Source organism: Aptenodytes patagonicus, chromosome 8 (assembly GCF_965638725.1).
Source record: "Aptenodytes patagonicus chromosome 8, bAptPat1.pri.cur, whole genome shotgun sequence".
Classification (NCBI taxonomy): Eukaryota; Metazoa; Chordata; class Aves; order Sphenisciformes; family Spheniscidae; genus Aptenodytes; species Aptenodytes patagonicus.
The window spans coordinates 16124780-16151307 of record NC_134956.1 but is presented as its reverse complement, the minus strand read 5'-3'; the positions used below and the strand labels follow the sequence as shown (position 1 = coordinate 16151307).

General features: G+C 41.1%; 1 protein-coding gene across 2 annotated transcripts in view; it reads right to left on the bottom strand.

Moving 5' to 3' along the window:
* Positions 1-26528, bottom strand: part of PTPRG (protein tyrosine phosphatase receptor type G) — a 425362-nt gene that overhangs the window by 180693 nt on the left and 218141 nt on the right. For both annotated transcript variants that reach the window (XM_076346545.1, XM_076346546.1), the window contains exons 3-4: positions 16135-16314; positions 10965-11113 (exon numbers count right to left, since the gene is read on the bottom strand). In XM_076346545.1, the coding sequence (XP_076202660.1) occupies positions 10965-11113; positions 16135-16314 (329 nt within the window). The remainder of the gene's footprint in view (positions 1-10964; positions 11114-16134; positions 16315-26528) is intronic.

Here is a 26528-nt window from a genome sequence, read left to right as displayed (position 1 = left end):
TTGCTGTTTTCAGTTTCTTGAAAGACTAACTTGGAAGATCGTAATCCTGTACCCTGGAAAAACAGCAACTCCCTTCCAGGCTATGCCCGGTAAAAGGACACGCAGCTCAGCACGCACATCCCCTATACTACAAAGGGAATAGGAACGGGAACATTTTATCAGAGGCAACATAAGGAATATCCGTTTTTACTTTTGACCAATTTGGGTCTTGGTTTTGCTACTACTAAACTGTCTGATAAATCACCATATGGTTCAGTGGGAGGGCTAACAGGCCTTTCATAAATGGTATGCCAGCAACAACAGCATGTAGCTTTCAGCATTACTTAGTAAACAGCATGTGGTTTAACATCAGTGACTGGTATGATTGAAGGCATCTACTTCGGGTATTTCCTGGAGCAAAGGCCCCTAAATTTTTTCCTAGTTAAACGGGGAGCAAGGAGAATATTAGATGAGGTTGAGGAGAAAGACACGACTATGGATCTGAGGATGGGTGCCTCCATTTATGTTCAGGAAAGAATGGGTTTTACTTTTACTCTCTTGAAATTTCATCTTTTGAATGCAGCTCATTAAGTGAGCGCTCACATTCCTGCCTCCCAAACAGAATGAGACCTCTCAAGCAAAGCATTTCAAATGAATCTTTTTTAAAACCTTCCCGTTATCGCCAATCTCCTATTTTGAACTGGATGTAATGACATTTCTTTTTCTTAAGAGATATTATGGTCCTGCCTGGTACGTGCCACCACAAGATTAAATGTGTCACTCAACTCTCAGCAAGCCACCTTCTCCTCAAGAGCACTAGCCTGCCCTCAGAGGATCTAGACCTCAGAGAAAGGAGAATAGAATTTCCCGCTCAACCAAGGGTGATGAGAAACTAAAGAAAAGAGGTTTCCTCTTCTTTTCGAATGAATTTTGTAACTTTGGCTACTCATCGGTGGGTAGTTTTGCATTTTAAAAAGTTAAATCTGTTACTCTTTGAAAACCCTTGAGCATTGCAGGCAGGCATTAAGCACTGAATTTGTTATCTTAGTTGTAGGCACTACCACGCTGAAGGAATGGAGGGGCTTGATGTAGAAATAAAAATCAACTAAAATCACCCTTACAGCAATCTGGTTAAGGTAAAGAGCAAACACAAGCAGTGTTGCAGGCATGAACTTCAAAACACAGAATGTAGTTAAAAGCTCTATAGAGACAAAAATGACAAAATTCAAGAAATTTAATTCATCCCTGGCATGATCAAATCCAAAGATCTCTCTCCCTTCCATAACAAATGTGTAATAGATCTTGTGCTAATGCGTGTTTTTAATTCTCAAGTTACATTCACCACCCGGGGTGAGCAAGGTTGCCTCTCCACCCTTTATTTGGTGTCTGAGAGTCTGTTCAAAAAATGAAATTTGCCCCCAGTCCCAGAGAAGAATGATTCATCCTTAACTTATTTGGGAGATACTTTCAATCTTCTTTTCCCGGACAATTAACAGTCCCCTCTGGAGAAACTAACGCTCTTTTGGCAGACCAGGTACCATTTTCTGTGCTTGAATAAACTATTAACAAACCGTTAGCCCACTGCAGTGGGAAAAGCTCTTTCCCACCTGGTAACGCTATTTCTAATTCTGGTGGGAAGCCAAAATTTGTATTTCTTACACATGTGTAGATCAGGAGCTATGTTTTATAAAAAAAACTCCTGAATGGTCAATGGACAACGATACCCAAGCCCTCTTTGAGGGATACGATAACAAACGCTTTCCTGCCCAGGCAGTGAGCGCGCTGGAGGCAGCCGCAGGCAGGAAACAGAAGGGGCTGAGATTTCCTGGAAATACGAGCCGGCTTTGCCTCCTCTCTGAAGCCAGAGGATAAAGGAAAGCCCCCTCTGAGGACAGCTAGCCTAGATGGGATGGTGATAGAAAAGGACATTATAAGCCTTTCGAGGCATGTGCTGAAAAGCCCAACTAATTAGAGAATACAGAATTTTGCTTATTAAGCTGGGTAGAAAAATAGGGAGCAATAGGACACACGTATTCAGGGATACAACTATTTTCCCAAAATTGTTTTTTCTTTACAGAAAGATGAGTGCTGTGTGTCTCAAAGCATGAGCAAACACATACCTTTTTTTCTCATTTTCAACCACTTGATTGTTATTTCATTTCTACCAGACAGTAAACTCTTGCTGTGTTTTAGATCCTTTTTCAACTTTAGTTAACCTTCCCACCCTGTCTGGAAATACAATGCCTGTGAACTGGGGAAATAACAGGGACTACACTCATATTGCTGCTTGATCTCTTACATCATGTGAAGCTTTATCATAGAAAAAACAAAGCAATTCATCCCTGCAAAGCCTGTGGTTATAGCAGCAGCACTGCTGTATCCCAGAACAGGAATTCCACTGGGGCAGGCGCTGCACAAACCCAGCAAAGAGACATTCTTTGTCCCAAGGAGCTTTTAAACTTAGTATAAGATACAGCAGAGGGATTCAGGTGGGAGGGCAAGAACGTAAATATGATACTACTGATCAGCGCAGTCCGCAGTGAATGCATTTCACAGCCTGTCTCCCCCTAGATTTAAAAAGCCTTTCGGTGACCCACATTATAAAATCAATTTTAATGAAAACCTTTTTGGACACATGAATAACTAGACAGCAAGATGCATCTTCCTTTCTGGTTTACACAAGCTTTCGGTCATCACCCCTTGGAAAACAGTTCTTTAACATGTGATAAAACAGAAAAAAGAAGTAAAACCTGAATAAATATACCAAGATTTCTAACTGCGAAAAACATGGCTGACATAATTTATTCTCTTAGCATGAAATTACAGCAACTGTTTAGAATTCTTAAAAAAAAAAACCCCAAAACCCCAAACATCAAAAAACAAAAATGCAATCAGTAAAGCACCAGTATAATAGACGATTTAAATAATTTCCTGCTTGCTGCCTTAAATCATGATTAACATTGATGAAATCTATTCCCACTGTTTGAGACCCAGTGAAATGACTTCCATGGGAAATACTGGCCGACAAGCTACCAACAAGCCCATTAACTATATTAAGGTTTTGTTTTGATTTTTTGTGTGCCAAGGAAACATTATCACTTCTTAACACATTTGTGCAATGTTTCTTTTTTTTTTTTTCCAAATGTTATCTATCTTTGTTATTTCCAGAGGGCCTACTGGAGTAACTACGCAGGGTCATACATCTCCATGGAAAGACGTCCCAAAGTCCCAGGACTGTTTGACTTGCCTGATGGAAAGAGGCAGGCACTTATCAAACTTCACGTGTTTTTAACCAACGTCCCAGGACCCTTGTGTACAGCCAACCTGGCACAGTATGGCATGCAAACAGACCCGACCTACGCACTCGGTGCACCCTTACAGACGCTCAGAGCCCACAGCCCAGGGACGCTTGACTGGCCTGCAGCTCACCTCTCTGTAAGCCTCACGCACTTCATGGCTGTGCATTTGACTGAAAAAATTGCCTTCCTGCGTCTAAGTTCCCAAACTTAAAAAGCTGTGAGCAATTTTGGAAAACTTGGCTCCCTGTTTAAGAATGAGATGGCCATTTCCACTGAGAGCAATAAAATAACCCTCTAACAGCTGCAGGAGCAAGTTTCTTTCCGCAGTGTTACTGAAGCCCCCGCATCTAGCCATACTAAATGAAGTGGTGCTTCTGTCCAAGATGTATTTGCACAGAGGGATGCTGAGGTTCAGTTGACTCCTCACCTCTAACCTGGGTTAGAAAGCCTCCACACACAGTCTCCCTACCTGTGCTCACCTCTCACCATCACTGCTGGGGTAAGGAGGCTGACATGGACATGTCAGAGAAGAGCTCCTGCTAAATGTCCCTTCGAGTCTATCAAAGTCCTAGCCTGCTCCTTACAGCTAAGGCCAAATGAAGTCACCTCTTCATAATGAAACACCTTGCAGAAGCCTGCCGTATACTCTAACATGGTAGCTACCTAACATGGTGAAGCAGCAGAAACAGCTATCACCTGCTATCCTCTTCCTTCTCCTCCTATAATCAAGTAACTATTCCAGAAGAACAGAATTTAGCAAGCTACCACACATATATTTTTTTCCCTTTTCTTGCCACGCTGAGTGCCCACAGTGAATGCCAGTAAATCCAGTGGCCTAAGTACCCAGTAAGCTCAGCACGTAAAGCTCACCTTTACAGCTGGGGAGAGACAGTCCCATTTTTCTAACTCTGACAATCCCACATTTCAAGTAACAATCCTATTGAATCTGCTACCTTTCATTAAAGTAGCTCTTATAACTCTGTCAAATTCTCCAACCTTTGTATTGATTTTTTCCTCCTATTCAAAATAACTCTCCTTTACAACAAGAGCTGGCTGTCAGCCTCTTATCTCTTATTTTCACCCCATCTGATCCTCCTTCTCCTTGTCAGTCTTTCCAGATTCCAATTAATCATGTAGAAAATCAGGGATTTATGTTAAGAGGAATGTACAACTCTTAGCTCATCATTAACATACTGTAATTGCAGTGTAGTGCTACTGCCTCTGACCTTTTCAACAAGACAGTGGAAATCCTTTGGGGAAAGCAGGACATTCCCAGCCAACGTGAAGAGTTATATCTGGTTCATGTTACTGGATAGTTATTTCAAAATGAAACTCTGGATGCATTGTAACATTTGCAACTCACTCTAGAAATTACTGGGGCCTGGCAGGCAGCAGGAAGATGCTGCCATAAAACCAAACTGCTGTTACGTCCCTAAATTTTGTCTGGATCTCTACAGGAACAGTCCCAAGATACGCTAACCCCTCCACTAAACATATTTTCATTTCAGACCATCCTTTCATGTTTCTTCTTAATTATCACGGGGCATTCACAGAAAAGTTCAGCCAGATGGAGACTAAATATTTCACTACTACAAGATGAAGCATTCTGCACTAAAATGGAACCTTGATTGCAATAAAGTCATTAATTAAAGTCTCAACTGACTCTCCTGTCAGTATATGGGAGGCACTAAAGACAACTGTGAGGAGACAGTGTATCAGCTACACTAAGGAAAATAAAACAGTAAACCAGACAGTTATAAGATGATATTTAACTTGCTCTGCTCACGGTCTTCACAGTGCAACATGATGGAAACTCAGCCATGTGCTCAATATAGCCATCTATTTTATTTTTTAAAATTATGACACACTGATTTCCTGATGATGAGAAACCTGAACCAGTTTTAAAAGCTGTGAAGAGCAAAGAGGAGTAAAGTCTGGAGACTCCTGGAGTAAAATCTTACTTTACTGGAGATAAGACAGAGCAGCAGTTTTGACTTTTTAGCATCTTGTATTTTTAGAGTATTTTATGGCTATCTGGACCCCCAAAGACTGTGGGGAAAGGGGAGACAGAAGACTGTAAGAAAACAGACTGAAAAAACCATGCTAAGTGTCAGTTTGAAAAAAAAAGAAAAAAAATAATTAAATGTGAAAATCCCCAAGCCATCTCTTTGTCTGAATGATTAAGTCAGGGGTGCTGTAAGAGATGTAGATGGAATAAGCAGTGCATGCTAAATTCCCTGGACACTCTACAGCGCAGACAGCATGAGTATGGACCCAAATCCTCACTCAGAGTTTCACCAGCACACCTCCCATCAAAGTCACTGGGAGCTCTAAGTATCCCCCAATAAATGTGGATTTGGTCCTTGGAGAGAATATTACAGTAAAATTACTTCAGACAGTCAAAGTCTCTCACTGTGATATATTCCCAATGGTCCTCTTTAGGTCCCTCCATCATTTATTGACTTCTACTTTGCTACATCCTGCCAGATGGAGGCAAGGAAATTTGAAGAGCAACTAGTAAACGAAATATAAGGAAATAAAACCAACGCTGGCTCTCTATTTCACAATTAGTCTTTACTTGTGCTTGAAGCCAACACCAGAGATCTTTGCAAAATTACAATTACCAGATGTGCTGGATGCCAGAAATAATAAACCCAGCTGCAACACAGAAACATAGGGTGTTAGTTCTCTCCTGTATATCAAGAAAACATACTGTGACACATTCATTTTTTAATGTCAAAAAGCATGCACAATTCTAAACAGACTTACAAATGTACCAAGAGTAAAACTAAAGAACAGAAAAGACCCCAATTCTAACATTAAAAAGTAAATATCCCCTGCCATCCACAGGTGGACAAAAGGCTAGACATATACTGTAGATGACTCCAGGTGCGATAGAAAGACTTAACATTCAGGACAGAACAACAACAAAACAAAAAACCATTAACTGGTCTCAGTTTATTCCCTGTAGTAAAGGTTTTTGTGCACTGAATACCACACATTTCTTCTACATTAATGACATCGATTGTCTTCTGCCTGTGATAATACAAAACATCAGAATTTAAGTGATATAATGAGAGGTAGGATAGCACACAGTGATAAACTTTGGCAAGGAGATCTGAGCATTCACGTTAGAGCAACTAGCTGTAGATCTAGACCACGCTGAAGTTAGTATGTATATTCAAAGGGAAAACGAAGAAAATCAAAGAAGTAGCAAGAAGACAGACACCATTAGAACCTGGAAAGTCTTCTAAGAAACACGCTTAAAGAAGAGCAAGAATTGTTAATGCAAATGATTGTTTTGTGATAATAATTTAGTAAAATGAATCTATCAACATAACGTAAAAGCTCATTAATCAACATGAAAGGGTGTTAGCTCTTCATTTTCTGCTGGGATGGTTTGTGGGGTTTTGTTGGGGTTTGGGTTTTTTGTTTTGTTTTGGGTTTTTTGTTTTTGTTTTTTTTTTTTTTTAAATGGAGAAGAACTCGAGAACTCCAAAAACACGCATGTTGGCACTTGTGGGTACGAAATCACATTGCTATTTCAGCAGCCAAGCTGATGTTCCTATTACCAATTTGGCCTAGACAGTGCAAGTTTGTTCACGTAAGATTAAAGGGATGAGGTCTCTATGGCATATTGCAGTATGGTCCTTGGAATAAGATTCTCATTTACTAAATAAATTACTGTATATTACTGTATAATGGTGTTCACATTATAACTGACAATTAGCACCATTAAAGAGAAAGCTCATAAACAGCCAAAGCTCACATCAAATTAACACAGTCATGATTAAAATCACTCTTCTGATTTCTGCTCTTCACAGAAATAATCAGCATTTTGCATAAAAATGAGTAAGAAGCAGCTCAAAAAAAATGACAGTTATGCTGGGACGGTGGTACCAAACTCCTCCAGCACAGCACAGACGAGCACTGCCACGTCAGCTGTTCGCTTGCCTATGAAATGTCAAGCGCCGGGTTTCCCTCCTAGCAGGCAGCCCACGTGGCGTGCCCTGCCTGCCGCAAGCTCTGCGCAGGCAGGGCTGGTCACCGGTGTGGTGACACTGGAGATTAAAGCACTGCAATTACTCCTCTTGGCTCTAATGAGGGGAACCTGGGTTCTCTCCTGGCCTGAGGGAAGCTCATCTTCTTTATTTTAATTTTGTCACTTCATCATTTAAATGGTTTCTAGCGTTTGCATGTTCATTTATACTGCTTCGACTTCAGAAAGAAAAAGAAAAACCTGAGTAATTATAGTGGAGAAGAACAATAACAAAATACAAAGGAGTCAGCAATTCATTAAAATTTAGAGAATGCAGTGTTAAAAACTTTTCTTAACTTGAAGAAAAAAGGAGAGACTTTTTCTAAACTGGCACAGAGCCCACGTCCTCATTAGGATTCACGCTCCACTCACACAGCAATACGCTAATGGTATTGCTTTAATCTTCAGCATCACAGCACTAGTTCCTGGCCTCACCCAGATGATGGTGCTAAAATGGCAAGAAGGAGGGAAACAGAAACTTCAGGCCAACGCTGACCAGGCCTGGTATCAAACTGGAACCTGGCTGCGGATGAAAGTTTGAAGTACATGGACACCTCCGTTCATGAATGCTACGTCAGAGACGGCCAAGCTCATAATGGCTTCATAAGGCTCAAGCATCACCAAGGAAAATCTAATCAATAAATAAGCAATCAAGATCACATAATGAAAGAATACAATTACATATGCCATGGTTTGAAAAGGAATCACAATATGCTACATATGCATAAAAGTACTGCAAGATAATACGCCTTTGATCCAACATGCCTTTAAAGCAGGAAACAAAAGGATGTTCTCATATATCTTACCGACTAATTTAACGTATAAATCACAAAAAAATATGATCCAGATGGGCTTCAATGAAGGAAACCAATTAACGTAGACAGCCTTACCATCTGACACATTAGTTGTAATAATAAAAACCAAACAACATGGTCAAACAGTAATGCTCTGTATTATATCTGACATTTCTAATTAGTTTCTGAATCCTCTTCAAGAAAAAAGACTACCAGCAAGCACTTTGTTTCCCAGAGGAAAAAACGTCTAAACTTCATGTGCACAGAGCATAGTCTACGGATGAAGCTGATCTATCCGCGTTCCCTTGGGATGTGCTTTGGAACTAATGGGTTTTGCATAGTCCACATCTGGTTGCACAATTAGACTCAGAAAATGTTTCCTTTCAGCTGCATCGCCACTGTAACTGCTGCAGACCTGGAATGCCAATACCTGCACGCTCCTTAAAAGCTTTACCTACATCCACGAGCTCAGAATAATCAGTGATTTGGGCTTTGCTTTCTGTAGGATAGGATTTTGTTTTTTCCTTTCTACAGCCTTCCTAGAAATGCCACTTCTCAAATGAAGTACAGTATTTCTGGCACAGATCTCCCAGCATCAAGCAATTAGGGTTGCATCAGACAGTTGCAAGCTGAACTACAATTAGCATTACAAATTAAAAGCTCCACCATGCATACACGTACAGTTACTGTTTGAGAGGTCTAACCCCAACTATGAGGACTGTTTTTGCATGTATCGGCAAGAAGGACTCAGTTTCATCACCTTAGACCTACTGGACCCTTCAAAATCCACCCATGAAAACCCTTTTCAGCACATGATTGAAATTTGGAATTCTTGGGTAGGAGGTAGACAGCATCACAACGGGGAAAGGCTTGGTTTGGAAACTGCTCTTCCTTTACAAAATAGTAAAGGAAAGGCTGTGGGAATTCTGCTAATGCCATCATACCCAGGAAGGCCAGAGAACAGAGGTTCATGTCATTGCAACAAATACAAATCACTTGGAAAATTACATTTTCATTATTAGGATTAACACTAAACCTATCTGATACAGCAATTTATTTTGCACAGCATTCATAAACAAGTGACCTAAATTCTGAAAGGCAGTCTCTTTTTTTTTTCCTTCATTTTTAAAGTAGAAAAAATTAGTATTCTAACCAATTGAAAAGAAAATTAAGAATATTTAAACCAAAGGAAAATTATTTCTTAGGAATTTGCTTTTTTCCAAAGTAAAATAGCTTCCATTCATCAAGCCAGCATCAAATAGCCTTGGCATCATAAGAAAAGTTTGTGAAGTGGAAATACTATTTCTGACACAAACAAGAAGGCCCAGGCTCCTTTACCATCTCCACTCCCTGAAATTTCAGAAGAGGAGTTGACTGGCTCTGTAGACTTCCTGAGTGGTCTTTCTGCCACCCAGAAATAGGTTTACAAATATCAGTATTGCCAACTGAGACAGACAGGGCAGCGCGACAATGTTTGGACCTTTGCTCCATGTGTTCAGGGGTGGACCCTTGTGAGAAATCACAGCTACATCAAGCTAGACGCTGTTGGAAAAGCTTGTTAAAAAGAAGATAAAAAAAATCTCTGCCTCACAGAACATCCAACATACAGGTTCAGAATTGGGAGACAAAAAATGGCTTCTAATTCTTATGTGATGGGGCAGTTGGAGCAGGGAGGTGAAAATCGGAGGTTTTGGTCATGCACCAGAGTCTATTACAACCTCTCTTCGTGCTTTGGAAGCCCCTTCCCACCTCCTGAAAAATGTGACTTGGCTAAAGCCACATGTGATGAATTATGGCAAGCTAGGGGCTGAATCAAGTTCTCGCAAGGCCCAGCTCACAAGACAACCATTTCTGCCCACACGTGAGCTTTCTGGGCAAGCGCAGCTCCCCGCACCCTGCTCACGTCCACATGCCATGGTCTGAAAGTGCTTATCTGCTTACCGACAGGCAAAGGTAATCCCAGATAACATCTGTTTTACCTCACCATGCAAAACCTTGAATATAGAGTGAAAAGTATCAACAAACTCTGTTGACACAGAAAACATTGCACGGATGACAGAGTGACCTAGGACTATCAGTCACAAGCCAAGACCCAACCGCACCAGGCTCCACAGCAGCCCATGGCGCCGGGACCCTCCCTGCCATCTAAAGGCACGTCCTTGCGGTCAGCTGCAGACAGTCGCCCAGCCCCGTGCTCTGAACACGGCCGCGTTCGCCAGGGTGCTGTGCCCGAGCCGATACCTTGCTCCCGCTGCGGCGCAGCGCTCTGCTATGATAGCTGGGCGGCTGGCAGTCCGGGGCTGGCTCGGGTCCAGCTGGCTCCTGCACAGGCAGAGCAAACGCACGGCTGTTTGCACAGATCTATGTGGACGTCCTGTTAGCACAAGGCAAGGGACCGCAGCTGAATACAGGTAGAGAGAGGGCCGTACATCTGCGAGGAAGCAATACCGATGAAAGACAGCGGTCTCAGCACGACGGCTCCCAAACCGCTGCTATTTGTTTGTCAGCATCATGGGAAAGAAAAGATTTGGAGGACAACGAGGTCACTTTGCGGATATTTGCAAGGAGATCCTCCCACACATGAAAAGCTTATGGGAGAATCGAGAAAAGTGGCTGTTTGCAACTTATCCCATGGGACATGAAAGCTGGCAACGCTAGCAAAGCAGAGCTCAGAGCTGACATTGCAAAAGCACATAAGAGATGATAGATAGAGTGCTGCGAGGGCCGGAAGGGCCTTGAAAGTGATATGTTCACTGAAGGAAACATTGCCCTATTTCACAGTCGTCTCAAACTACAGCAATACATTCTGATTTTATTTTTTTCAAGAACATAAGCGCATGTCTTTCCACTCACCTCAACAGGGAACCTCTTGCCATTGATGCTGTGCTCAGAGCCAGCCGATCCGTTGCTTTGACCCCAGTGAAACTCCACTTTCTCTGCCTTGAATCTGCCCGGCAACCCGGCACCACTGACAAAATAATCGTCCTTCAGCAGGATAGCAACTGCACACACAGAACAGGGAGAAAGACGTTCTTAGCACAGTTCTTCTGAAGCATTTACAGTTTTTGCTCATTATATTAGAATACTTCTAATGCAAGTACAATGTTAGGTCATCATTTTCCTCTTTACAGGGATTGGTTTAAAAAAAAAAAAGTCTACAAGTAATGCTGGCTAATTATGGAAATGATTATGAAGTTACATAGACTACAGAAAATCCCAAAGTCCAAATTTTTCAAGGACTTTTTGCCCTCCTTATTCGACTTTGATTAAAATTTAAATGGCAAACTCGATCAAAACTTGTTTAATGTGGTTCCAGAGAGTAATGGCTGACCACGTTCCTTGGCCTTACAAACCACTGAAGGTCTGTAGATCACAAGTTAGGAAAAGAATGGCTCCTCTGTTTGTTGGATTTCCTCTATTTTGTTGGGGGTACCCCTGTGCCCTGTCCCACCTCTGCTGCTGGACATGGCGGGTACTTTCCTTAGCCTCCCTGCTCCTCCTTTCTGTAAAATGGGGAGAATGACAACAACATTTTTGAGACCCACTCATGAGACGTCCTCCATAAGAACTGGGTTTTATTACAGTAACTCTGACATTATTATTATGTGATTCAATAAGCGTCAAAAGGATCTTCCTTGTATTTTCTTTTCATTTCCAAAAGCCTTTGTATTTTATGTAACAATTAAAGCTGTAGGTCCAAATAGAGGGCAAAATCGTATGGTGGAAGCTGGTACATGTTACAGGGGAGGTCTATGGTCCAACCAAGGACTGAATCCAGCTTTCAAAAAATTCCTGTCTGCTGCTCTCACTACAAGATCACCTGCCTTTCTAGCATCTCCCATTTTTAATATGCACGATTCCTAAAAATTACTCCCTACAAAATCCTTTCTTCTCATCCCTTACAAAACTGTTGCTTAAAAACAGAACTAAAATTAGAATTTTGTTCTTGTAAAAGCCATTGCAGACCACCGCTTGCTGTGCCCAGAATCCTGTGATTAAAGTTTTTGGGTTGGTTTTTGGATTTTTTTTTTTTTTTTTAAACGGGAATAGCATAACCCACAAAGATTTCTCTGTGTTCTCAAGCCAACTGTGTCATCACAACGGGAACATTAATATAAATCCAATTTTATTATGTAAGAGAGAGGCTTTTATTCACTGCTGAAAAAACAAAAAAGCTAGTTGTGAAATAAAAGTTATTCCTCTGTTGGTGAATCAGTGGCAGGCTTCGCTGCAGGCTGGGCTTTCTGCCGCACCAGGGCTGCCCTCTCGTGAGTACAGACAGTTGGCTACAGCAGCCTCATCTCAGGTACAATCGTACAATTTAGACACATCGTGACTTTAAATCGTTTATGTTAAAACCATCTAAATGTCAAATTGCATGAGATGTTCAGATGTTTCCAAATTGTGCCAGTGACATCACGGGGCTATTTTCTTCCATGATTTCTGGTTCTTTTAGCACTCCCTTTGCAACAAAGTGTTTGTGTAGGAAGACGGGTGGTGCAGGACCGGCTGTAGGATACTGCCTGGGTCAGCCAGGGTACTACGGGTGGTCACTGTCTTCTTACACCAAATCTGTGAAACATAAGTGACGGAAAGCACCACTGCTCTCTTCCTCCCTTAAAAAATTCTCAATGAGCTCAGCAGTATTTTAAATAGTGAAAGTCTCACTCAATTGGTTATAAATTCCAAAGATAAAATTGTAGGAGATGAGGAATACAGGAAAGCAGATTCGTGTGCATCTGCTAAAAACCTCTGTGGGGATTCAGTTGCATCTAATAAATATTTGATAGCTCCTAAATCATTTATGGCTCTGTCAGGGGTCATTTTACTTGTTTTAGATGAATAATTAAAAGGATAATTAGGAGGATGTACAATCTGAAATGTTCATCTAATTGTTCATTTTACAGTATTTCTTACACTGCTGAGCTGTACAACACATGTTCCCATCACCTTCCTATCTTAGCAGCATCCCCTTATTGCCAGGGATTTGGAGGCTTCCCTCCCTTCCACGTGATCTCTAGTATTCAGGACCGGAATAAACAAACATCACCTTACTGGGCTTCAGGAACCACCTCTTTTATCCAATGATTTCTGTAGAGCGCACAGCAACGAATCAACCCCCAAAGCCCACTAATTTAAAATACTATATAATTGGATTACAAAACCAAAAGGAGGTGGTGCGCAGCCACCAGGATCACAATTGTGTGATGCCATTTGCAGGATCAGGGCTGGAGCTGTATGCCCATCACCCTCGTGAGGGCAAAAATAAACCTGGATACAAAGCAGCTCTTCCCCTGCCTTAGCAGAGTGGCTCTGATGGTCAGGACCAGCCAGAGTGATGCACATCACGTAGGAGAAGTACTCAACAAAAACACATCTCTGGGCAGAAATTTTAGTAGGTTTCTCTAAGCAGAAGGAGTTTTCAGAAGTTCTCAGTGACCTAAAAAGGGGCAAAGTAGCAATGTCTGTGTAATGCTGGCAAGGGTACTGCTCCCATGGGGCAGGTCGGGCTCAAAGAAGCCTTGTCAGCCTCAGGCCCGGCTGACACCAGCTAACAATTATAAGGTGGCACAAACGAGAACAACTAATGCAAATACAACTATGAAATGTGCTTATACTCTCCAAGCGCTTTTTACCACTTGGGAACCAGCTACTATGGTGATGAAATCGAACCCATATTAGCGCCTTTGCCAGTGGAACCACGCACAAAAGCATTTCTAGTCGAGACAGGGACTTAATGAACCCATTGCCATTTTCTGAATGAAACGCTGTTTTCTGTACATTGTCTACCTGATGGGGTGGAGGGGGAGGGAGGGGAAACAAGAAAGAGCACAAATCTAAAGAGCAATAACCTCTTTACCTTTCAACATTTCAGAGCATAAAAATAACTAATTGTTCTATCCTAAAAAAAAAAATTACGAGGTCCAATAGCAGTAACAATAACCCAAGTAACACATTTCCTGCCAGTTAATGAGCATCAAGGTTAAGGGCCTTTGGCTTTTCCTCGGACCCCTGTCTCTTTTAACCAGTCATTAATTGCTGAGAAATGCCCTCTACATCCGTCACCATTGCTTAAACAGATATTTAGTTTACTGTCTCTGTCAGTCTGCAATATGAAGGTCTCATGTGGCCATCTGCTCCAAGACTCTGCTGCCAAAATGCATCGCAATTTATGGCACAACCTGCCTCTATGTTCTACCCACAAGCCAAAACATCCTACCAGGTTTGCTGCTCTACCACTTACCACCTTAAAAATTAATCCCAGGCAAGTTTCTTCAAAAGGTCAGAAAACCAAGAAAAGGAATGAGACTTGATAAAATAAGGGAGGAGTTAAGAGCCCAGCAGAAGAAATCAGGGATGACAGCAAGGCAAAAAGAGTCTTCATGTTACCAGTAAAAGGACGTAAGTTACCAAGAAAAGTGACAGTTACTGTTGCTCTGCGAAGCAATAACTTGTCATCAAAAATCCATACCCCAATGGGTGAGGAAATCAAATATAGCAGCAGTGCTAAAATCACTCAGAAGAGAAGACTGAAGATACAGCTTTCATTGCCAACTGCGTGGAGACTGGAAAATTTGCTGGCACGTTTTGGTTCAACATGGTTTCCTATTATATGTGCAGCAATATGTTCCTATTACACATACAGTATAGCATTAGCATCTTTCTTAGAAGAACAGCACCATCACTTTTTCTAAATTACATTTATTGCTGGTTACCACAAACACCCCTCTGTGACCAAAGGGGCAGGGTGCATAACATGAATAGATTAATTAAGCACCAAATTTCCATAGCATTCAACCTTGCCTGAACCTCATGTTGCTACAAAGGGCAACAAAGTCAGGATTTCAAAGCAGAGAGGAGCATTTCTTAGTGAAGCTGGAGAAAACCCTCAGTAATGCATCAAAAACCCAAGCTATGCTTGGTGGTCGCTGATGTTATCTGGATTTGCTTTGCGGTGAAAGAAAACAGGATCACAGCCTGTCACTCCATCTCATCCAAGGGACAATAACTTTCAACTCCCGCTAAGATCCTGAATTGCTGGAACTAGATCTGAAGCGCCTGCTGGACTCCAGGTTGCGGCTCAGATCCAAAGTCCCCTGGAAGCAATGGGTGTATCTGAGGTCACGCTGCGTGCACAGCTGTGTTGCAAACTCCCGGAGCGGGTACATGCCCTGGGTTTTGCTAGTAGACCTCTGAACTAGGGACATGTTACATAAAGCATTATAGAGACGCATGTCGAATGTTAATAAAGATAAAAATATACTTCCAATAAATAAAATTGAATTAATTAGTGGTTTAATCCAATTCCCTAAAAATATTTGACCTTGTCAAATGAAGAGGGTGGCCTTATAATTTCTGCTTTTTACATTTTTAGAATTAAAGAGTAATCAAATGCATGTGGCTTTGCATATAAATCAACCTTGACCTTTTGGTGAACTGTTTTGGTAAAAATAAGCAGTACTCTGACTGTTCGTTTCGCTAAAAGCCAGAACAGACAGAGCAGAAGAGGATTCAGTTCAGTGAAGAACACAGTGCTATAATCATATCAGAAACACATTAATAAGCCCCTACTACTCTGAGCAGTTATTGCTCTTTCTTCTCTAAAACCTTCAAATTTCTAAGACTTCCCCTTTCCTACAAAAGTCTGAGCCTTGCATCTCAGCATTCTTTTGGATTAGATGTTACAGCCTCCCAAAGCTGATAATTCAAGGTTACACCTTAAAACTCTTATACAGCCTTTTATTCTGAGCAACAACTGACTACCAAGAGAATCATTTTATACCGAGAACCTAAAAAAAAAAATCCCTTAAAATCAATCTGCAGAACTAGCTTTGCACAGAACGCAGAGGCAGAGATAGGTGGCTGCTGCTGGAAAATTATTATTTAAAAAAAAAAAAAAAAAAAAAAAAAAAGGGCAGCAAAATCCAAACAACAGAACAATGAAAAAGGAGGAGGGTGGAACATGGCCTGAATTTTTAATTGACTGCAGGCAGGCTACGGAGACAAACAGAAAAGAACATACCCGTTTTTCCTGTGTTTTTCATCCAAGTCTTGTTCGAAGATTCATTGTCGAAACCATCAAGCTGCAGTTCTTGATACTCATCTCCAACATGTGCCTGATGGTCTACAATGTCTATGGGAGACTGGTGAGACCCTCCGCACTTCTCACTGGAAGTAACCCAGTGCTCAGGACCATAGGTACCTGTTAAAAAATACCAACGCCAATTAACATTCCAGTGGCTCAATAGTTCTGGATAACTCTTAAGTAAGAGAATGAAGCACTTAAGCTCCCCAGGGAACTCCACAGTTAACCTCTTTCAAACGCGAGAAGTGTAAGACTTGTAAACTTAGGATAAGATTGAAATCCATTAGCTTTGAGCAGTACTCCAACTTTGCCTCTAGCAGTAACGAACAATGGCCTTTTTTTTATTATTTTTTTTAATTCCTATTCTGTAAAACTATCTGCAATTCCCAAGTTTCCCCTGTGCGTATGTTATGAATTAGCATGGTGTTAGAGGAACTTTCCTAAAGCTTCAGCCTTAATATATTAGTATATCATTTACTTTTTCACATGAGACAAATAATGTACCAGCTATCCATTAACTCGTTTGTGTAATACTCTGCTTAGATAATATGATCTTTATTAATGATCTCATTTCTTTTGGAGGTTTTGAAGCCAGAAAAGATGAAAAGAAAGAATTAAGCTAAATGTATATTAGTAAATTTGAAGAAAACAACAAAGGGGAAAAAAAAAAAAATTACTCTGGATGGAGAAGGTATAGGGGACAATCACCTGTCAGGAAAATACCAATTTCTTTCGCTGCTGCTCTTACATGAGTTTTCTGTTTTCCTTATTAGCACAGTCTGTTCTCACCTGATGTAAACTACTCTCTCAAAACAAGTCAAGTCAAATATTAGCAGTAAATGAGAAGCTACAAGGACTGATGGGCAGCGTCTTACATGTGCATCTGTACCTGGGCACGTCAGAGCCACCCATATTACATGACAGCTAGCCAAAAGCAGACACAGAGCCAAACGCTGTCACCTCTCCTCCCCTCTACTCTCTTTTTTTTGATTTAAAAAAATTACAGGGAGGAGTTTAAGTTCTAGAAAGCAATAGGGGCTTCTGTAATTTGTGAGCCCATCACTAGCCACTGTGCAAGGTCAGTAAGAGAAGAGCATGCTACAGCTGCGAAGAGATAGGACACCAGCAGCCTCTGTCCGCAGCACGTCAGGGTCCTCATGGGCTCAGCATAACGCTTTAAAGTATTTTTCAGCAGTTTAAGATATTGCTGTTATCACAGCTGTGCACCCAACTCACAAAGCGCAGGAGGAGGAGTGCATCCTGCCCCTGTTCCGGAGCTTTCACCAGCTCCAGATCACTTTTTGCTGTATTAATGAGTCCTCAACCCCCAAATTGTTTAACTAAATTTCGTGACAGGATTGCACCAGCACTGCTGCTGGGAGAAGGAAAGCAGCAGTGTCTTACGGTGTGGTGGTGGAGCTGCGAGAGGCAATATCGCAAACCACCACTAAACCTGTCAGCCAGAGGTGGTCTGCCACGGCCCTAACCCACCCTGCCCATTCTGCGAGGTTCTCCAGCACGAACAGTCAAAAAAGATAATACGTAAAAATAAAAAGTTTCAGGCAAAGACCTTGTCATCCCCACCAAATACCAGCTTTCGATGCAATATAACACCAGGGGCCCTCGAGAGCACACACAGGAGGATCTCCAGTGAATTTCAAATTTTTCTTATGACCTCCCTCTCCAACTCTTAAATTGTATTATCGGAGACTAAGATATTATCTTCCTATGAGTGCAAACAGTGGTTTAAGCTCCTGAAATAACAGCACAGAGATCTTCTAAAGCACTTTTTGCTCACAGTTCTTGAAGTGCTTTACAGCAGGGATCAGCACCATTATTCTCATGTAAAGACAGGGAAACTGGTGGCCTGAGAAGGGAAGCAATTTGCCCAAGCTCATCTACCAAAACCAAGTTACAACCCAGAGTTGAACTCTGCTCTCCTGAGAACCCTGATGTCATACCTGTATCGTACCTCCAAACTACATAGTCAGCACGTCTGTTCGATAGGCAGACAGCAGTAAATGATACACCAATATGCATTTATTGCCCTTGCATCTGAGAAGTGTATGTAAATTCAGTTAGTGCCATCCAAACCCAGCAGTTGTGAAGGCCAGTTCTTTGGCCCCTAGGTTTTAATCTGTCTAGTTGCAAAATGCATTCTTCCTATCTTCCCGGGGGCTAATTCAGGACACTTCATCAATAGCAAGATTGTGTGCTATAGTCATCGCCCACGAATGCTGTATGGTAACCAAAACAACAGCAAGAAAGTGTTTTACTTTCAACTACAATTAGGCAAAATCACAACATCCTTTAAAAATCATTTACATTATCTGCCCAGGTTAAAAATCAGTTTCGTTTATCTCATGGTTCAACTTGTATTGTCAGCAAAAGCCACTTTCAGTTAATTTCCCAATGTACCACAACCAAGGAGAACAGAATTATTAAAAACCCTACATGGGGAAAACCAAACATGTTCCACTCAAACACAGATATTTTTCCTGATTCAGGATGCTCTTAGTAATTGGTTTGCAGTGAATTAATTGGCAATTCAGATTTACTTTTCATATAACCTTGCATTTACTCCATGAAATTTGGGAATTTGCTTGAAAATGTTTTGTACTACACATAATCATCAAACCTGCCAGCTCTCCTTTTTTGGCTTTGTTATAAACATGGGGTAAGCTTTTCAAAAACACTCTGCTCACAGAGGCTATCGCAGTGGTTTCAGCTGTGCATTCAAAAGGAGCTGTGCACTCAAATTTTTCTTTTTTAAGTATTTTGGTGACCCTTCAGTCAATGGGGAGATTTTTTTTTTTTTAGTAGGTGGATTTATTTTAACAGGGACTGTAGGGTTCCTTCCATGCATCTTGTCATAAAGACTTTTTTTTTTTTTTTAAAAAGTATAGCCAGCTCTCAACCAATTTGCAGTGAAAACTGTCCTGTCAAAATGAATAAAATAAGCCATAAGGGTAAACAAACCAACCAACCACCATGTTGAATTAAAACCTCAAGTGACTTAGGTACCTGGACTGACTCTTGCTGAAATGCAATTTTTCACAGACCTTTAAAGGCTTGTATAGCTTTGTATCATTTTAAAAAACATTAAGGCTGCTTTTTTTAAATTAAACTTGTTTGGATTAATTAACTAGCAATAGATATCTTTCTATAAATACAGTAGCTTCACTTGGTTCTAAATCTATAATTTACAAAAAAAAAGCCTAGCAGTATCTGCTCTCTTCATGTGACCATTAGTTTTTATGCATAAAATGTTTCTGTATTGGTGCTGAATTATTAAAGAAAAATCTAATGCAATGAAACTCTCTCAGCAATTCAAAACCCCAACTTAGTGCTGGTGCAGTGACTCCAAGTCCTGACATCCCAAATTACAGTCATAAGGCTAAACTCCGATTTAGAGGTTCAAGACCTGCTCGTTACAATCAGCACAGGATTTTATAAACGGCTAGGTTTTCCATTAATTTCTTTCAGAAGTTTTTGATATGCAAATTATTACATGCAATATGACCTACACCATTATGGCAGCAATTCTAGACAGAAATAGAGGCCATGACCCCAACATCTCCATTCCCAGCTGTGCAGGATTGGGGCCATCCCAGCTTTAACAATTAGTGTGAAAAGGCAAAGCAGAGCTAGGGGGGTGAGAAGCAAATCTGTATTTTTGAGTTTGAGACCAAAGTAAATAAATTATATCCCCTACCCAGAAAAAAAAAATAGCTCAACAACCTATAAAATGTAATCAAGAATAGTGCAGTGGGATTCATTTATTCACTGATAGCCATCAGAAGGTTTAAGCCTAACTGCCTGCTTTTTTCCATGGACATTTAAGTGCAGTTTTAATTGAAACCGATCTTCCACTACAGATTTCAAATTAATTCTTCTTCCAAGTGTCTTATGCTCCAGACATCCTTGCCTTGAAAAAAACCCCTATATCATTAAAGGAGGAAATAGAACACTTTTTCTAAGCTTGCAGGTATTGATTACCTATTCCTTCCATCAAAGCACAATTGCCATTCTGCACTGTATAAATCTCTTCAGCGTTAGACACTTTATAAAGTACTGAGAATTATATCATTAATCATTTGCAGTTGCACCTGTCTTGCTTTATTGAATTCTTTGTTTTTTAGAACTTTAAATAAATGCTTTTAAATAAAAACATGACACTAAATAAAGACTCTGTTTCACTTAAACCTAGTAAAAAAAATCCCTTCATTCTGTGTGTGATATTTACCCATCTGAAACAGGGTAACTGGCTATTTGTATTTCATTTTTCCAACAGTAAGCATTGTGGCTTTAATCAAATAAAATTTGGAATGAATTTGAATTGCCCTTTTAAGGGCTGACAAATAATTTGGTTTTCAAAACCCAAACACAAGTTAAGAGCCCTCACCTGTGTTAATAAATAATACACATTTCCATTGAGATGGTGAGACGACCTGCAAGCAGAGGCAAACATCAGGCAGCCCCATCCTGGAGCTGGAGTATTTGATGCAGCACAGAAACAGGCCAGACTGATAACATTTGGCATCCTCAGATATTGAAATCAGTGTCCCGCCTCCAGGAACTCATGCCATCGGGTCCAACAGCTAAGTGCACACGCTAGGGAAGGAGGGCTGTATTCACCCCCCAGGTCAACCAAATGCATGGCAGCAAGACAAGATGGCAACTGGAGAACGCCCGAGTGACGGGATGGGGCTAGGGGCTAAGGAAAGCAGTGCGGAAAGGGAATTTGGCCACAGTGATCCCCTGAGCATTGCAGAGAGGAGGCCACCCGCTCCCAGCTGTCGCAGGGTGTTTTCACACAGAGCTACATGGAGACTTGCTCTGTTCCCCGTCTCGGGCTGGCGCACGGGACAGAGCACCTCTCCACCGCAGCCCCAGTAACTCCGGCCCCACCAAAACCCTGCCCCGCATCCACTTGCAGCTCAGGGAGCTGCAGAGCCCATCGATCTCCCGGGGCTGGCAACCCCGCGAGCTCATTCTGGATTGCAGCCAGGTCTCTGGGGACTTGACCTTATCTCCGCTGAAATCAGGGGCAAAGGGCCGCTGGCTTCCAAGGCGTGAAAGCAGAGCTGGGGTCAGGAACCTCAGCAACACCACCGCTTCTTACAGGCGATGTTTCAAACAACACGTAACGCCAGAGATGTTATCAGCCATCCTTGTCTGAAATTACTTGATGCTTCCTAGATGGATTCTGCATTCTTTTCTCATGCAAAATCCTTCTGTCAATGACTGCAGTATCTTTAATAGTTTTTTAATACACAGGCTGCTCTTTAAATAGAATCCAAGATTACTTTTTTCCTCCTTTTTACTGTACAACCAAAACAATGAGCAGTCTTCATTAATGAAAAACCATTAAAATAATGTATTCTGCCAAAATCTAATTAAAGCTTGTATAAAAACTTCCACTTTAAAAAAAAAAAAATCAAATATATTTATTTTTCTTCCACAATCTTTTCTTTAAAACATCTCTTATTAAAACCACTGGCATTTCCTTGATTTTGAATCGTTTTCCAATTAATGGATCAGCTACTCTGATACAGACTGGCGTGTGACACACATGCCTTTACACAACATCCAGATATAGTTTAACAGACATTAGCAATTTTTGAGTAATGTGATTTTGATCATTCATTTACAAATTGGGAAAGAGGTAGAAATATCAACACTTTTTTTTTTTTTTATTTTCACTTTTTTTTAACATTTTCACAAAAATTTGATTTTAAATCCCAGGCCTGGCATGCAAAGAACTAGTTTAGGGGTTTTAATTTGAGGGTTTTTATTTGTTCTTATTGTTGATTTTTTTAACAAAATGAGCTCAGACAAATCTTTGTCTGTACTTGATACTTTTTAACTTCTCATTTTTGAATGAAAATGGTAGTAATGATTGCAAAGCAACCAAAACCCCTCACTTCGGCAATTAAAGCAAATTAGCTTGGTCACTTCATGGGGACATCCTACCCCATCATCTTAATATGGGAGATCATTCGTCCGTGACTATGTGCAAGGCAGATATTTACAGAGCCGTAAGAAAAAGGGCACTGCAGAAAGGCTTATATCCCTCACCCCTTTCTAGCCCTACTTTGTCCTCACCGCCCCACATGCAGATGGCTCTTGCTGCTTACTTGCACGGTCAGTTTTGTAACACCAACAGAAACCTCACATGAAGATGTGATCTATACTAGAGGCAGCATGCCTGTAGTTCAATGTAAAGTAGCAAAGGCTCTTTTCTTGCTGGGTTGGAAGGATGTGGGACCAGCTCATCCAAAATAGGGCAAAAGACCTGCTAAACAGTAGCTTGGTATCTTCTTGGATGGCAGTGGTATTTGGTTGAGTATGTTAGTGATGCCAACCAAGCTGGTTGCCTCTAGCATCTACCACAGGCTGCCTTCCTGCTTAAAGCACAGGAAAGAAAATCAGAAAGGATTCAAGTGCTTAAAAGCCAGATCTCACTTGAAAGTCAATGGGGACAGTCTCTGACACACAATTTCCAAAAGCGTCTCGCTATTTCAGATATGTGACAGTATGATGCCATTCAGCGCAAGTGGGTATAAAGGGAAAATTCCAGGCTTCTCTTATGGCAAAATCCAACCAATTATTAAGGATGGATGGAATGAAATAGCATTTCCTCGTCACGCAAAAACCTCCCAACCTTTGCTTGCACAGCTCTGGATGGGTAGCTTAACTTAAAGGACCGCAGTAGGTAAGAACCTCTGCAAGTTTTACAGGCTCTGGATAAATAGGGATGCTTTACTTTGCGCGGACTGGCAGCTATGACTTGCCCAACCATCTCAGCATTTAGCTGAGCAACACTAAAGATGTAAATCTCTGCCTCTGAGTCCTTGTCATACTTGAACTGCTCCATCACGAGCCAAATCTCAAGAAACACTGAAAAGAAATGTCACCACCAGTAAACAAAACCAGTTCCTTTTTCCACACTGAGAAAGAGCAAGGAAGTGGTGCCCTTGCTCAGCTACAAAGCAATGAACTTCAATACCAGGCTGAATTTTCAAACAGGAAAAAAAAATAGTTTAAAACAATCAAAAATGAGTGAAATTCACTACGGAACTGAATGCATTTTTAGATCCTTCAAAAATCTCAGTCTGGGGCTTCTCTCGGTTACTTGGGACAAAAAGATTGAAACTGTTACTTGATGCCATAAACTAAGACTGCACCATCACTTCTTGCCATTTAAAAGCAACTCTACCAGTAAGTCCAGGAAGGGACCAAAGGAAGGTGCTTATGCCATGTGAGTTATGACAGGAGGTAAGGCACGTACTGCAGATCCAGATCAGCCAAAAAATCAGCCTCCCTTCACCCTCTCCTCTCACCTCCAGTTCCCTCCTACAAAGAAGAAATAAAGTGAAATCCGTAGGATGAAGCCTAAAGACTGCATAAAGCAGAAAAGAATGATTTGAATGACGTATCTCTTGCTGTGTGATTTATCATGAGGCTGCAGGGGTAAAGGTATAAAAATCCCTGAAAGCCTTGATAAAAATCAGTGGCATCTTTCAGGGGCCTTCCCATTGCAGAGAAAGCAATCAAATTGTTGAATCATTATATTAGGGGGAAAAGTTGCTGAAATATACTGTCTTGCTCTAAAATGATGTCATACCAAAATCAAAGAGATGGAGAAGGAGAGCCTGTAGTTAGAGTTCACAGTGCTGTTTTGAACAAAGATTTCAGGATTTCCTACCCTGAGGGAAAAGGGCTTTTCATTTTATTATTCTCTGTCATCACTCTGTTTAACATGAGACACTCACGCTTGCAGAAAATTCCAATTACTGCTTTAAAAATGAGATCGAATACCAAGAGCAAGATCCTGAAGAGCTTGCTGAGACCCAAACAGGTCTAAGCATCATCCAGTCTGCAAGCTCAGTACGGAAAAGTGTGTGTAAGACGTGTGAGAGCCGTAAACAGCCAAGGACAGTTTTTTGGAGAACTGAAAGAAGCTGAAAGAAATTTTCCCCAAGAACAATCTCTGATAAGGGATATCTTAACCGGCAGTTGTTGGAACAAACACAAATACAGGAATACGGAACAAAAAGGGTTTGAATTTAGATAACCTTTGAGCAACTGCTAGCAGCAACTTCAGAAGCACCAACAGCTCCTTTCTGCACCGATGCCACCACACCGACAGAAATGCCCAGCCACGGGGCTGTAAAAGCAAAGCTAATCTTCAAAACTGATTTTGTCAGCGATACCGTCTCACTGCCAAAATGTGGCAGGTGCAAAGAGAGAAAGAAAGACTTTAAACCACGCTCCTAAATATAAACTATCCTATAATGTCTGCAGCTTTTAAACCTGAAGACAGTGAGGTGCATGTTCTCCTTAAATTTTCATATCCACAGATGCTACAATTATTGCTGGGTTCTTTAATTAAACCTTCTAATCTTCAAGTATCTTTGGCAAAATTTTTTATGTGCATGTTTTCAAAACCTTTGCATTCCCTAGTATGTATGTGAACGTCTGTATTACATAGTCACAAACACATTATTGGGGTTTTTTTTTATATATATCCCCCATACATATACATACTTTCTGCATCCTAGTTTTGTTCCTCAAAAAAGTATGAAGCTGCCATGAATCTTGTATGAAGCTCCCACTGTACCCATCAACCTGCCAGCGGCACAAACGTATGATAAATATCCAACATCAGGAAACACCAGGACCTTAAGACAAATGTTGCAGGAAGCTCACAGTAAAGTGGAGTAAGTGTAATTACTAAAACAAGCTTTTTCCATAAACATTTCAGGTTTTAGCATTTGTGAGCTGAATAATTTACCACCACAGAAAAGTGAAAATGGTACTAATTTTAGCTGTGCTGGTAAAATAGTTTGGGGGTTTTTGAGGGGTGTCTCACACAATAAACTCTTGATAGACACAAGTAACGAGCTGTTGAGTTTTGTAACTCTAATACTTCAAAAATATTTATATTGAGCACAGAGCACAACGATATCAATGAAATCATTATGCAGAACTCACTGAGTGGGAGGATAAATTGTGGTATAGAAGGTGCCGGCTGGTGGCAAGTGACTGAGACAATATACATCTCCATCCTCTGTTTTTTTATAATTTTCTGCATTTTTAATAAATGTATCTGACATCTCACACCATTCATTTCATAACTGAGGCCTTTTTAAAACTGCTTACCCTGAGCTGCATATAATAAACGAGGTGATAACTTACAATATAAGGAGAAAACAGGAGATTATTTTATATGAAGACACTGTAAATTAACTTTCTTCTATTCCTATACTAGTTGAGTAAAGCTCCATGAAGGCTAGGGACAGACATAAAAATAGATTTTTTCCTAAATATAATTTTTAAAAGTATAAATCCTAATGGAAATTACTGAATGAAGATGTATTATGAATCAATGCAGTAGCTCAACAACAGCACTTTGCGTGCTGGGAGGAAGACATACATTTCAGTAATGGGTGCCTCGGACAGGTCACGGGTGCCTCAGACAGGTCATGTCCAGGACAACTTTCTCCGCGGAAGGGTCTCTCTCTCTCTCACTATGCTTTTTTCCTTTACAGGGTAATAGCTGTATAATGATGGACCTTGACAGCAGAAATACTTATATTGCTGTAGTGCCCAAATACTGCAGAAGGAAGAGGGGGTCCATTCTTCCATGTACAGAGCAACAAACAGCTCCTGCCTTGAAAAGCTTACAACCAAACAATGCAAGACAGAGCTGCAAGCAACCCAACACAAAGCACCTCAAATTTGAAAACATGCAGCCCTCCTGGGCTAACGTTCCCTATTTTGTAACAACTTTGCTTCATGCTGTCTTCTCCAAAGCCATCTCCCTGAGCTGCGTAACACACTAGCACAACAGAAAGGCGATCAACCTTCCCATGGGACAGAAGAGAAAAGTAACGCCAATTCTTCCAAAGAGCAAAGGTAAAAGAAGAAATCAGTCTGGTGTTTCATGGAATTAAACAGATGAAGAAGGAGCACAAGCACATACAATGCTGATGTAAACCATCGTTCCATCTGGGCTACTCCAAGGAGAAAGCACAGCGTGAATAAAGCGCTCAGAAAATAAAACAGAGAAAAAAAGAGGAAGAAACTGGGCAGGAAACTTTTCCACCCAAGAGCTGTTAGATGCAGATGGAGGCCGGGGGGGGCTTCAAAAAGACTTTGTTGAAAGAAGAGGAAGGAGGAGGATCTGAATTTGGCTTGGTGCTAATTACAGCATCCTTTGCCAACACCCAGAGCAGGCAGAAGCGAGGCGGCCGAGCAGACAGCTTGCCACTCTGTGCCTGTGACCTTACAGCCGGATTGTGGGTGACGGCCCCTGTAGGACC